The 13828-nt window shown below is 38.7% G+C and overlaps 1 protein-coding gene across 1 annotated transcript; it reads right to left on the bottom strand.

The window, feature by feature from the left end:
• Positions 1 to 398: 398 nt before the first annotated feature.
• Positions 399 to 9139, bottom strand: abhd17aa (abhydrolase domain containing 17A, depalmitoylase a). The gene is made up of 5 exons (XM_077221747.1): positions 8969 to 9139; positions 7445 to 7865; positions 6032 to 6226; positions 5730 to 5909; positions 399 to 4247 (listed from the first exon to the last, which is right to left on the bottom strand). Exons 2-5 carry the CDS (start codon positions 7840 to 7842, stop codon positions 4028 to 4030), a joined length of 993 nt encoding a protein of 330 aa, XP_077077862.1. The 5' UTR covers positions 7843 to 7865; positions 8969 to 9139; the 3' UTR covers positions 399 to 4027.
• Between the last annotated feature and the right edge of the window lie 4689 nt (positions 9140 to 13828).

The following is a 13828-nucleotide window of genomic DNA, read 5'->3' as shown; positions in this document are numbered from 1 at the left end:
GTAGTTCACCCAAAAATAAAGAGCCCTCCCTCTGCTAAAATAAAAGAGGTACTGTCCTATGCTCGTCTATAAGCACGACTAAAATAAAGCAATTTGACTGATTCTGTGATAAAATAGATTTTAAAAAAAGATAAAAAAATAACAATAGTTAAGTGAATAAATGTTTTCCCAACCCTACTGAAAATATAGTTAAGAAATTAGCATCACTACTTTTGTTTAGATATTCCTCAAAGGACAATATTGTTTAGTTCAATAAATCGGCTGATATTTAAGATCATCATCAGCGATTAACAGAAGTGTTGCATCTAAACAAGCCTCTTGCTCTCTAGTCGCTGAAAACCCCATATCATTCAACCACTAATCTACCAACTTATGAAAATAAATGTAAAATACCACTGTAACTTTACAGCTTTCCTTTATTACTCAACCACAGTACATCACATCTTCCAGCTAAAAAAAAAAATTAAAGAAAACATTACCCAACACACACAATGCATCTTACATCATAGGGGGACATACCATAACCTCATTATACAGACGTGTACCTGGAAATATACAGTCATTTTCTTGCAGATCTCGATACATTATATATGACTCAGCGTAACTAACTAGAAATACAGCAAATTAGCTAACAAAATTGTGAGTCGGCATACAGTATTTTAGAGTTATCAGATAAGGTTGTGCTGCGTCACTTCAAATGATCATTATGTGGCGTTTCGTGTGGGTCTGGATGAGTAAATCGACTCCGGCCAGCTCTCACAGTCAAAGGTTCGACGTTATTGCTCGGTTGTTCAGAGATTGGAATACTAACCATTTTTCCTAAGAGCTCTAAAAAACTATTAAAAAAAACATCCTACCATTCTTTTTATATATTATGCTAATGTGGACTATTTAAAAGTCATAATATAAACTAAAATTTGTCCATTTTCATTTCGATTTATATCTTATCTATTACATGCATACTGAAAGTGGCACACCACCTACTTTAACACAAAGTTTGCTATGCTCACTATGACAGATGTCAACAAGCAAAATTATTTTTCCTGCAGTCTGTGGTTTTTAAGACCAATATAAATCTGATTTTGTTTTACTGGCAGCATCTTGGTGACAAATATGAGATACAAACATCAGGTTAAAAAACAAGCTCTGCCCTTAGGTGACGCATAGCAAAAAAGATGTTAAAGAGCACGCAATGCCCCTTTAAAGGAATAGTTCGCTCAAAAAAATGAAAACTCATCATTTACTCTCCCTCATAGTGTTCAAAACACGTCCAACATCTAACTTTGAAGAATTTCTGATCTGTTTTTTTTTGAAAAAGTGAAATTATATAGCAACCAGAAAAATTGTCCTTTCATGGTACACAGAAAATATTATGTCATAAAGATTTTCATTTGAGTGAACTATCCCTTTAAGTGAAAAAACAACATGTCCTGTCTAAAAAGACACATCTATCCCTTTAAAAATGGCTCTTAAACAGTGAGAGGTTTGTTTATATTATAGCAAAGACATATCAACCTTATAAAAATAGATCTGGAAGTTCATGTTAAATATCCACTGAACACTTAAGAGCATGTCTATAACAGCGAGGCTGTTTTACGAGAAGTGAACGCTTAAATAGCTCAATATACAAACCATTATGCGATAAGAAATAGCAAAAAACGTGATTCAATGACCTAGCATGCTGTAATATTAAAAAAACCAGTCACAGTTCTTTCTCTCGCAGACAAACATAGACAAGAGGTCAGCGGTGGATGGAGGTCACGAACCCATTCTGAAACGGCTCAGAAAACTGTCAATCACACATCAGATTGGGGTTGACTTGGACGTTAAAGTCAGAGACCATTTATGCACCATTACATCAACGTGCACAAGCTAAAAGGAGAAATCAATGTGAGGATAACAGGTGTAGCTTGATCTTTTGGGGATAGAGTGACGTTTCCTGACGTTCTCAGGTGCTCATTACATCTATTGACTGCCACAATTCAGTGTGTGGGGACAAAGTGGACAAAAGGATCACAAAATGAAATATTTACAAATTCAGTCCCTATTTTTGGGGCTGGAAAAGCCAACTGATTCAATACATCGCGTTGCATCACAAAATCATACCATTTGGAGCAGGAGAGTGTTTCAAATTTCCTCGCACGTTCACTTTACTTTTAACTGATAGAAGCAGCTCCTTAAAAACAGTGTTGGTACTCCTTTTTATAATGATAGGGGAGGCAAGTGGACAGATGTCAAAAGAAACAAAAAAGAATTGGAGAAAATAAAACCTGTAGAGACCTACACTACTAGTTAAAGGACTGGACAGATCCACTTATTTTTATTATGAATATTTTGTATTTTAGAATAATAGTAAAAGTCATCAAAACTATGTAACTATGATCTATGCTTCTTTGTCTAGATTCCAGCTCTGGACTCTGGACATTCATCAACAATCTTCATGAGGAGCATTCTGGGACGGTTTGTAAACAGTATTGAAGGAGTCCACATGTATGCTGGACATATCTGGTCACATGCATTAAAAAAATTCATATGTACTGTAGGTAGAGTTTATATTTTGTCAACGAAACTAATTTCAAGCATTGAAGCAGGAGCCTTTAGATCAAAAGGTTTTTAAAATCATGAGGAACAAACTCAGTGTCCAAACTTTTGACTGGTAGTGTATCTCTAGATGCCTAATGAAGAGGATTTCACCGTTTACACCTGGAATTAAGAAGAGTTTTGGACGATCGGATCAGACGAGGGATAGAACCGTGTTCACAGCCGGTGTTTTAATCTGTATCTTTTGTCCACTTTTAATCACTTCTGTCCTGATTTCTTCGAGGGGCGGGTCTATGGGAGGGTAAACGTATGGTTTATTTTAGATCTGTGACAGCCACAAGATCACGCTGAACGCTGTGAGTGTGTGTTAGATATCAGGAAGGGTGAGAGAACATTGAGCTTGGTACATTTTTCATCTTCAAACAAAACTGACGCATCAAGTCAGTAAGCTGAGAGAAGCCGGTCTTTTGTGGCTGTTCGAATGCATTCGATCACATAGGCGTCTACACTAAGACCAATCCGATCAAATGTGTTTTCGACTACCTCCATAAGTGGTCGAAAATGGACAAGCAAAAAACATTTTAGACCCCGTTTACACCTGTAGTTAACGTCATCCACTTGTGATCTGATCGACCAATATTAATCTTAATACCAGGTGTAAATGGCCCAAGGATTCAATAAAAACACATTCACACACACAGCAGATGGTCTTAAAAAGGTTGAGAACACACACACATTTTCTTGTACATCTATCTTTGTGACGACATTCACTGACACAATGCACTGTCTAGCTCCTTACCCTACCCATTACATCATCACAAGTGCCTACCCCGAACCCTTAACCTAATTATAACCCGATCCCTAAAACAGGCCTTTAAAGGGGTCTCAGAAAGTGAGGACCGGCCCAAATGTTCTCACTTTACTCTGATGGTCTAAATCTCAAACCGGTCCTCACAAAGATAGTTGTACAAGTACACACAAACACACACACAAACACACACATAGAATCTGTCCAGCAGAGAGTTCTTGTCTGAAAAGTTGGTAATGCTGTATTTTAAAACAGACTGGTCATCTGCTTACCCACGAGACCTAACAAAAGGGAAAGTACATAAACACCCACAAGATAAGAGCTTCATAAAGAGATATTAGCTCTGTTCAAATGACATATAAAAAAATAATAATAATAATAATAATAATTCAGAAGCCAAATCAACTGTGAGCGAGTGCCTCAGATGCCCCGAGGTCCTTCCTGAGACCGACGCTCACACATTCTGATCTTTTCAGTGTGAAGTCGAGATGTCTTCTCAGTAGAGAACTCAGCTCCAGGCTGATAGAACGAAAGAGACTGCAGTTCATAGAAAAACAAACCCTCCAGAACTGAATTCTGTTTGTTTGCTTTCCATATATGTCGACCATTTATGGATGTGAGCACAATTAAGTGTCCAAGCCTAAAAGATCTGCCTGTCTTGATGTTTTGCAGGTGCGTTTACTGCGTAGCCACTTCCTGGCTGATGAACCGGCGCAGGCGTTCCAGGTACTGGCTGTAGAGCTCAATGTCGTTGTGACCGGCTCCTTCCACCCACAGTGGCTCCACGGCCTTCGGGCAGCGCTCAAACAGGGCCAGACCATGAGAGAAATCGATCACTTCATCCTCCGTCCCATGGATGATCAGCACTGGAGATGTGATTTTAGACACCTTCTCAATGCTGAGAGAGAGAGCAGAATCAGACACAACAAAGAGCCATTAAAAGAACTGTCCACACAGAGATGAAAATTCTGCCACCATTTACTCTCCCTAATGCCGTTCCAAATCAGTATGACTTATATTTTCTGTGGAACTTAAAAGGACATTTGGAAAAACATACTGGCCTTTTTTACAATGCAAGTATACTTTAAAGGGATTGGAGCTTTCATCCTTCAATGACACAAAATAACTATAAAAGGTCTATGTATATTCTGAAATCATATGACAGCTTTGTGCTAGGAACAGACCAGGTTTGTCAGAATTTGCTCTTTTGTACACAACCGTTCAAAAGTTTGGGGTCTGTAAGATTTGATTTTTGGCTGCATTTATTTGATCAAAAAAATACAGCAAAATCAGTAATACTGTGATATATTATTAAAATTTGAAATAACCGTATTCTATTTTAATATATCTTAAAATGTAATTTATTCCTGTGATGCAAAGCTGCATTTTCAACATCTTACTCCAGTATTCAGTGTCACATGATCCATCCGAAATCCTTCTAATATGCTTATTTGCAGCTCAAGAAACATTTCTTTATATAATTGTTAAAAGCAGTTTTTTTCTTCAGGATTCTTTGATGAATAAAATGTTCAAAAGAACAATTTATTTGAAACAGAAATCTATTGTAACATTATAAATGTCTTTACTGTCACTTTTGATCAATGATTTCTTTCAGAATAAAAGTATTCATTTCTAAGTCTTACTGAACCCAAACTTCTGAACGGTAATGTATTCCTTAGAATACAAGTCATAAAGGTATAGAACAAAATGGGCGTGAATAAATTATGACAGAACCGTCATTTTGGTTAAACTATCCCTTTAGTTAGTAAAGAGGTTATAAAATGTTGTTGTTTATCAGACCAGTATAAAAAAAGCTAGTATATGCCATCACTGCACTATTTCAGTCAATTCCTTCTTTGATGGTCATTCAAAAAGTTGACTAAATGTGTTTTTTCGTATTACAGTGGTGTTTTATTACTGCTAAATTTAAAAGTGAAAGGGACTGCGATTTTTCCCTCTCTATATGCGGTGACGTCAAAGATGCACCGTTCATACTAGCAGCAGGACAACCACAGGTACATTTCTTGCATAAATGGAGACTTACAGTATTATTTTATCTTATTGGGTCATGAGACATGTTTGAAGACTTATTTTTGAAGATATAAATTATATGATTCACACCTATATGTGCCCATTATGTCCATTATGTGCTTTTTCAAAGTCTTGTTTTTGTTTTGTGATCAAAAACTTAATTTTATTTTTGAATATGAAAAAAAAGTTCCAAGGTCCAGACCTCGATGATCTCATAGCTGGCTATGGCCACATACACACTTATGAAACTTAATAAAGCATCATTAGGACCCCTTAAAAAAGATTTGTGAACGACAGAGTTAAGCACATCTTTGTCATGCTTAGAAAAAGGTTTTCAGTGTTCACTGACTTTGGGAAGGCGTCAAAGCAGTACGTCTTCTTGGTGTCAGGGAAGGCCACCCTCATCCCTGAGGTGAGGGGTGAGTGAAGTATCACGGCAGCACACTCATAACGGGACGCCAGGTCCACGGTGGGCACGGTGCCAATGCTCTGCCCGTAAAGGATTATATTCTCTGGGCTGATGCCATACCTGATACAGCACAGTAGAGATTTCACAAATTAAATAAATACAAAATGCAACTAAAACAGACCTGAATTTCCATATTGTACCAGTACAGTAGCATGCTTTCTAGTCTCAGGATTCTGACATACCTTGAGCGCAAAGCATGCCACGCAGCGTCTATGTCTGCATACAGATTCTTCTCAGAGGGTTTCCCTGTGCTGACGCCATAACCAGAGTAGTCATAAGAGAAGATGTTGCAGTTTATACGAGTGCCCAGACCGATGTAGAAGCTGCTCATCTGACCGAGATCCACAGCGTTACCATGAGAAAAGAGCACAGTGTACCTATAATGCACAAAACAGAGGGATTGGCGTGATTATCCTGGAAGAAAACTTGCTTCCTTCTGCTCTGGCTTTTCCCACAGGAGAATGCTCCATGCCACACAGCCAGGCCAGTCAAGGTGTGGATGGAGGACCACTAGATCCCTGTCATGGCCAGGCCAATCTCCAGCCAGCGCTGAAACCCCACTGAAAACCTCTGAAATGTGATCAAGAGGATGGACACAAGGTCGCAAGACATCAAATAAAGCCAAGCGCCTTGAATTTATGCGCCAGCAGTGGCATAAAGTCACCCATCACCAATGTGAAAGACTGGTAGAGAACATGCCAAGACACATGAGAGCTGTGATTTGGAAATCAGGGCTATTCCACCAAATATTGATTTCTGAACTCTTCCTAAGTTAAAACATTAGAACCGTGTTGTCTAAAAAAATTATATAAACGTGTTTTATTTGCATCACTCGAGGTCTGAAAACATGCCATTTCTTGACCAAATGCTCTGAAAGACATTATTTCTATTTAGAATTTGGAAAAAATGTTGTCATTAGTTTATAAAACAAAAATGTTAATTTTACTCAAACGCATACATATAAATAGTAAATCCAGAGAAACTACAAATTTTGCAGTGGTCTATAATTTTTTTCCAGAGCTGTATTATAATTCGTCCGTGCATGTTTCATTGTTTTAATGACCTCGTCTTGACCTTGTAATGTTAAATCAAAATGTATTAACTGAACTCAATACACTCAACAACCAATGCATAGAACCATTTTTTTTTACAGTCTGGATATAGAAGAGGACTACTAAGACAACAACTAAAGAATGCTTTCTATATTAATTTTTTTTTTTAAAGTCACCCTGAAATCAAATTGAAAATTCTAGTTTTTGTTTCATAGAATATTGCTGCATTTATTATAAATTGTTTATCTGTGTACATTATTGTTTATTTTTTTCTTCAAATTCATGTGTCCTCATAATCTTTGATCAAAATAGCTTCCCCTCCCTCTTGCGGTGACATCTCTTCTCTTTTCTGACATGTTTACTGGCACGAGGGCAGGACAACCTGTCACTCACATGAGATCACAGCAATAGCAAACCACAACCATCAAATCAATTTCTGCATGGATAAAATCAAGCCGTTTCACTCAAATATACGTCGCAATTGCGAAGGAAACACTATTGCAACCTCCGTTTCATGGCGACTTTAAGCTGCTCCTTCCTCACCTTGCGGATGGGGCACAGCGGATGTACATACATCCCACCCTGTTCCCACGGCTGGAGTGTGTAAGGAAGACCTCGGTTCCGTCTAGCTCCCTCTGGGAATACTGGAACTCTGCTCGCTCAGAGAGATGCAGCTTCCATCGGCCTTCACCATTCCTGTCACCAGAACCTCCTCCTGCTCCTGCTACTGCTCCTGCTCCTACACCTCCGGCACCTCCGCCCACGCGAGAGCGCAAACCTGAGGCTCCAAGGTTAGAGGTCACAGGTGAGGTGGACTCCAGGTCTGGCACAAGAGTGTATGTGGGTTCCGGGGGCAGGAAGGCCAGCTTCGCTGCAATCCGGCTCGGACAGGGCGGACAACAGAAGAGTCCGCACAACTCGCTGATTGATAACCCGTTCATTTTCTTCTGCTCAAATTAGAGACCTGTGAAAGATTGCATGGTTTAATTATCATATTTTAAAATATCATTCATATAAGCCAATGCCAACAAAGAATTCCAGCCAAGTGAGAATGTCATTTAATGTTAAGGAGGGTTGACATTTGGATTAAAGAGAAATGTAGATTTGGTCATTGTGTGATTAACCTTTAGAGACATTTTAATGGGGCACCGAAATTAAAGCTGTATTCGGGTTCAATTACTACAGCAAGGCTGATGTCAGGAGGAGAGCCCATATTATCACAAAACTTAATCACAGATCAGAGCTCACCGCCTTAATTCAGAAAAACAATCTATGCGTGCAGCTTCTGAATGAATTTTAAAAAAGGGGAAAGTGATTTTATGTAAAAGCTTACTGACAGCTAAGTCAAATAACTAAAGTCCTGTGTGTGTGTGTGTGTGTGTGTGTGTGTGTGTGTGTGTGTGTGTGTGTGTGTGTGTGTGTGTGTGTGTGTGTGTGTCACATACATACAAATTTAACAAGTCTATAATATACCAAATACTAAGAAATTGTGAAATGTGTGCATTTCATTGACTTTCCACTTAATATTCAAATAATATTAATAAAATAATATTCAAATATAATTTGTAACGTAAAAAAACATTAAATTAAAATGGGACGCAAAATAGACAGACAGATAGATAGATCGATAGATAGATAGATAGATAGATAGATAGATAGATAGATAGATAGATAGATAGATAGATAGATAGATCCCATGGGAAATTGCATTGCATTAGCAGCACTGCATGATACAATATAAAATACAATAAATAGGCCTATAAAATATGATAAGATACAAATTATACACAACACAAAATTTGCAACATACACAAAAAGGTATCCATTGCACAAATGCATTTTTTCAAACTGCACACCACATTTATCTAAATGATTTAGAAAAGTGCATTACTTTACTCTTGATATGACCATAAATAATCCACTTCTGAAAAATAATCCAGCCAATATGAATTGATATCTAAATGACTAAATGATATGAATTGACTACTAGATGACTAAATGTAAATCTAGGCAGTAAGGTTAGCACTAGCTGGATTTCTGGCCAAATAAATCAAAGACATCACTTACCAAAAAGGTATTGTAATACAAAATGGGCTTTGGCTACCTACAGATACAGTAAACGCTAACAGTTTGATCCGTATTGATTGGAAATAGGCAGTAGGATGACAAACATCTTGCTGATTATGGCAGGAATCAGCCCGGCATTAGCACCAACACTGGTGTTGTCATCTGTCGGACAAAAAAAAAAACGAAGGCAGCGCCGGATATGCCGCATTTCACAATAAAAGCCCTTTAACCGGAAAAGTTTACTATGTAAAATAGAGTTTACTTCCAAGACAAACCCATTAAAACATTACAATTATGAGAATAATTTAACGCCTAATAATTATAAATATAAATAATACATTTAATTACTACATTTGCTTTACTGGTAAAAACAAACAAACAAACGTAATACTGCCCACTATTAATATTAATATAAATGTGATCTTTTAATCACAAATAAACTTGTTTATTCAAAATGTGTATTAGATTTTGGGCTCGTTCAATGCTCATGGACAATATTTGGAAGTGGATGAGCCTTTTTCTCCAGAGTAGTCTCTTATGATCGTTCACAATGTAAAAATTATATGATCAATAAGTTATGACAAAATAAGTTTTTACATTGCTTTAACTCATCAAACTCAGTTAAGCAATTTTCAACTTTTCTTTATGGTATACATGATTCAACAAATTTTTTGAGTCAGTTTAATGTTTGATTGTACACAAAAATTTAAGGCAGCAACTTTTTTTCACAGTGCAGAGACTCCCCAAAGTAGAATACAAATTATATTCATTATCATTTTATGATGTGCGAGAAGAAAACGAAACAACCATTGCCTTATTCATTAAAGTTAGATATTTTATGACTAAAACTAAAACAAACAAAGAAAGTTAAGATGGACCTCTGTTATAGGCCTCTCTTATCTCATATTAGTATACTGCATTAAACATAACTTCATGACCAGATATGATATAGAATCACAGTGGCTTTACTCACTTACAGAAAGTTCCCTAATTTTTATTTCCAAGTTAGAACTGTTTGTTTCTTGCACTAAGTTTTTTTTTTTCGATTTAACCACAACACATCTCTATAAATGTGGGATTAAAAAATTCCTGTCTAAAATTAATAGTACCTATAAAATTCAATGCAACAACAGATTAATAAAAACAATAATATATTGTCACATTCCCGTTTTTATAGCATCAAATAACGAACTAAAATCGAACTTATTTTTAAAAAAAACTAACAATTAAACTTTAATCAGCGTGAAAAAAACTACCTAAAATGACAGAAAATATCTTTGAAAAAAATGTGAAGTGTAATTCACATACACGGCATTCACTACTGCGCAGAAGCAGGTCCGGCGTTCACTACTGCGCAGAAGCAGGTCAGGCGTTCACTACTGCGCAGAAGCAGGTCCGGCGTTCCCTACTGCGCAGAAGCAGGTCCGGCGTTCCCTACTGCGCAGAAGCAGGTCCCGCGTTCACTACAGCGCAGAAGCAGGTCCGGCTTTCACTACTGCGCAGAAGCAGGTCCGGCGTTCCCTACTGCGCAGAAGCAGGTCCGGCGTTCACTACTGCGCAGAAGCAGGTCCGGCTTTCACTACTGCGCAGAAGCAGGTCCCGCGTTCACTACAGCGCAGAAGCAGGTCCCGCGTTCACTATTGCGTAGAAGCAGGTCCCGCGTTCACTACTGCGCAGAAGCAGGTCCCACGTTCACTTTTGCGCGGAAGCAGGTCCGACATTCACTACTGCGCAGAGGCAGGTCCCGCGTTCACTACAGCGCAGAAGCAGGTCCCGCGTTCACTATTGCGCAGAAGCAGGTCCGGCGTTCACTACTGCGCAGAAGCAGGTCCGGCTTTCACTACTGCGCAGAAGCAGGTCCCGCGTTCACTACAGCGCAGAAGCAGGTCCCGCGTTCACTACTGCGCAGAAGCAGGTCCCGCGTTCACTACTGCGCAGTAGCAGGTCCCGCGTTCACTACTGCGCAGAAGCAGGTCCCGCGTACACTACAGCGCAGAAGCAGGTCCGGCGTTCACTACTGCGCAGAAGCAGGTCCGGCGTTCACTACTGCGCAGAAGCAGGTCCGGCGTTCACTACTGCGCAGAAGCAGGTCCGGCGTTCACTACTGCGCAGAAGCAGGTCCCGCGTTCACTACTGCGCAGTAGCAGGTCCCGCGTTCACTACTGCGCAGAAGCAGGTCCGGCGTTCACTACTGCGCAGAAGCAGGTCCGGCGTTCACTACTGCGCAGAAGCAGGTCCGGCGTTCACTACTGCGCAGAAGCAGGTCCGGCGTTCACTACTGCGCAGAAGCAGGTCCCGCGTTCACTACTGCGCAGTAGCAGGTCCCGCGTTCACTACTGCGCAGAAGCAGGTCCCGCGTTCACTACAGCGCAGAAGCAGGTCCCGCGTTCACTACTGCGCAGAAGCAGGTCCCACGTTCACTACTGCGCAAAAGCAGGTCCGGCGTTCACTACTGCGCAGAAGCAGGTCCGGCGTTCACTACTGCGCAGAAGCAGGTCCGGCGTTCACTACTGCGCAGAAGCAGGTCCCGCGTTCACTACTGCGCAGTAGCAGGTCCCGCGTTCACTACTGCGCAGAAGCAGGTCCCGCGTTCACTACAGCGCAGAAGCAGGTCCCGCGTTCACTACAGCGCAGAAGCAGGTCCCGCGTTCACTACTGCGCAGAAGCAGGTCCCGCGTTCACTACTGCGCAGAAGCAGGTCCGGCGTTCACTACTGCGCAGAAGCACGGCCCAATTCTGCGCAAGATGTAAGTGCCAAATTAGGCTTCACTTTTTACCAATGGAGGAGACTGAAGGGGCGTCGTTGATATTTTTTTACAGTCTATGGATTGAATGAGTACACTAGATAATGTCCACTATGATTTCGAAATCCACTACAAGTAACTGTCCCCTTAAAAAATGCCCTATTTTAGGGTTAAGGGGGCAATTTCGGATTCAGCCCTTTTCTTGCTTCGTTCATTAGTGAATCAGCTGTTCAAATGAATCGGTTGAGTGATTCAATGATCATTCATTAACACAGTTACTTGGGGGGGGGGGGGGGAGGAGCACTACTGCGGGGGGTTATATTTAAAAAAAAACATTTATTGATATTTTAAAATATAACTGGCCAAATATAGGATTATATGAGTAAATATAGGTAAATAGAATGTATCGAAAATATAACAATATATTTTTGGTCATTTTTAAAAATATATTTAAAATACTTATTAGAATGTGAAAGCATCCTACAATACAGTCCACAGATAATGCTACTTACAAATGTACTGATTTGTACTACAGGTTGGCCTACATATAAAATTCCTAAATGTCAAAGTAACTGTAAACATGAATGTCAGGGACTAGAGGGTCCTTTGCAAACATCCAGTGAGTTCCTGATGCCATGGTGTCCTGTGTTTGTATCAGATAACCGACAGCATATCAGGAGAGTCGTCAGAGAGAAGGTTGCTTCAGGGTCTCCCACACGAAGAGAAACTTGATCTAATGTGCCTTACCTCAGATGAGATTCAGACATCACTGAATAGATCAATGTTGTTATTTCCCTAATTGTCATAAATGAACTGTATCATGCCTGTATGTGGCTACGGACATCATATAGCTGATCTTGGGTGACCTTTATTGTTACTCCCTTAGCCTTACCACTGGACAAAAACCAATTGATTGATCAACTAAAAGAGATTAATAATAAACAGACAGTAGATATAATCAGAATAAGAGAGACAGTCTGTAAACTGGATTATATATTTCTTAACATTCACTGTTCACTGAAGGCAAAATAACAGTGTAAGAATGGAGCCAGATCAGCCTCAAAAATAATACATTAACAAAAAAATTCATAAATGCACAGCACAATTCACATTTACAAAATCCGATTCGAAAATTCAAAACACGATTAAAAGTAAAAGCATAAATATTTCCCCAAATGATCACACAAATGCATCTTACCTGAATAAATTTTAAAGCGCAATCAAAACGCTCCTTACTGAACATGTAAGCTTATTAAGTCTGTTCAGTAAGGAGCGTTTTGATTGGTGGATTATAAAAATATAAATAAATATTTATGCTTTTACTTTGAATTGTGTATTTATGAATTGTGTTTTGAATTTATGAAATTTTTAGTAAATGTGAATTTTGCTGTGCATTTATGAATTTTGTTTTATAATGTATAATTTTTTAGGCTGATCTGGCTCAATATATAAGTAGCCTATAACAAATATATTTTCTTTTCTTTTTTTAAACTGATAAAAGATGGAAAAAAATCCCAAAGGGAGTGAAAAGTTCCTTAAGAACCTATGTTCTATGATATGAAAAAAGAATGAGACCTTTTATTTTATCCAATCAATTTCTTTTATTTTCTGTTTTGTCTAAATTATTAAAGAAATTATGTTAGTGGTCACACTTATTCTTTAGGTTTAGGATGTTTTGACAATTGATTATTTTATGGTACTCACCTTGTTACACAAAGACACATAAAGCCTACTACAGATTTAAAATATAATATAAACTTAAGTTTCACCTCTTTTTTTATATGTTTCTACAGTATAATAAGAGAGCTGCTAACACAGCATCAGATTTCTATGTTGATAATTCAGATCTATTATTGATTTAATGGCTGATTTAATCATGTCAAGCCCTGTTTTGATATTAGATGTTGATTTAACAAGATTTGCGTGCCTTTGTTTAGGATAAATGGATGATATGGAGGATTATTTGTTTATTTGAGTGCGTTGTGTACTTGTTCAGTAAATTTAGCTGGGCAATAACAGAAGGATAAAGAAACCTTCATAGCCCAGACTAATTTGTGAGAACTAGCCACACTCCCCCTACAGTATAATAAATATACATAACACATAAGCATTTAAA

Source organism: Siphateles boraxobius, unplaced genomic scaffold (assembly GCF_051911475.1).
Source record: "Siphateles boraxobius isolate OS27281-9 unplaced genomic scaffold, OSU_SipBor_1 86, whole genome shotgun sequence".
NCBI classification, from domain to species: Eukaryota; Metazoa; Chordata; class Actinopteri; order Cypriniformes; family Leuciscidae; genus Siphateles; species Siphateles boraxobius.
Note: the sequence above shows the minus strand (reverse complement) of the source record. Positions and strands in the feature narration are given on the sequence as shown.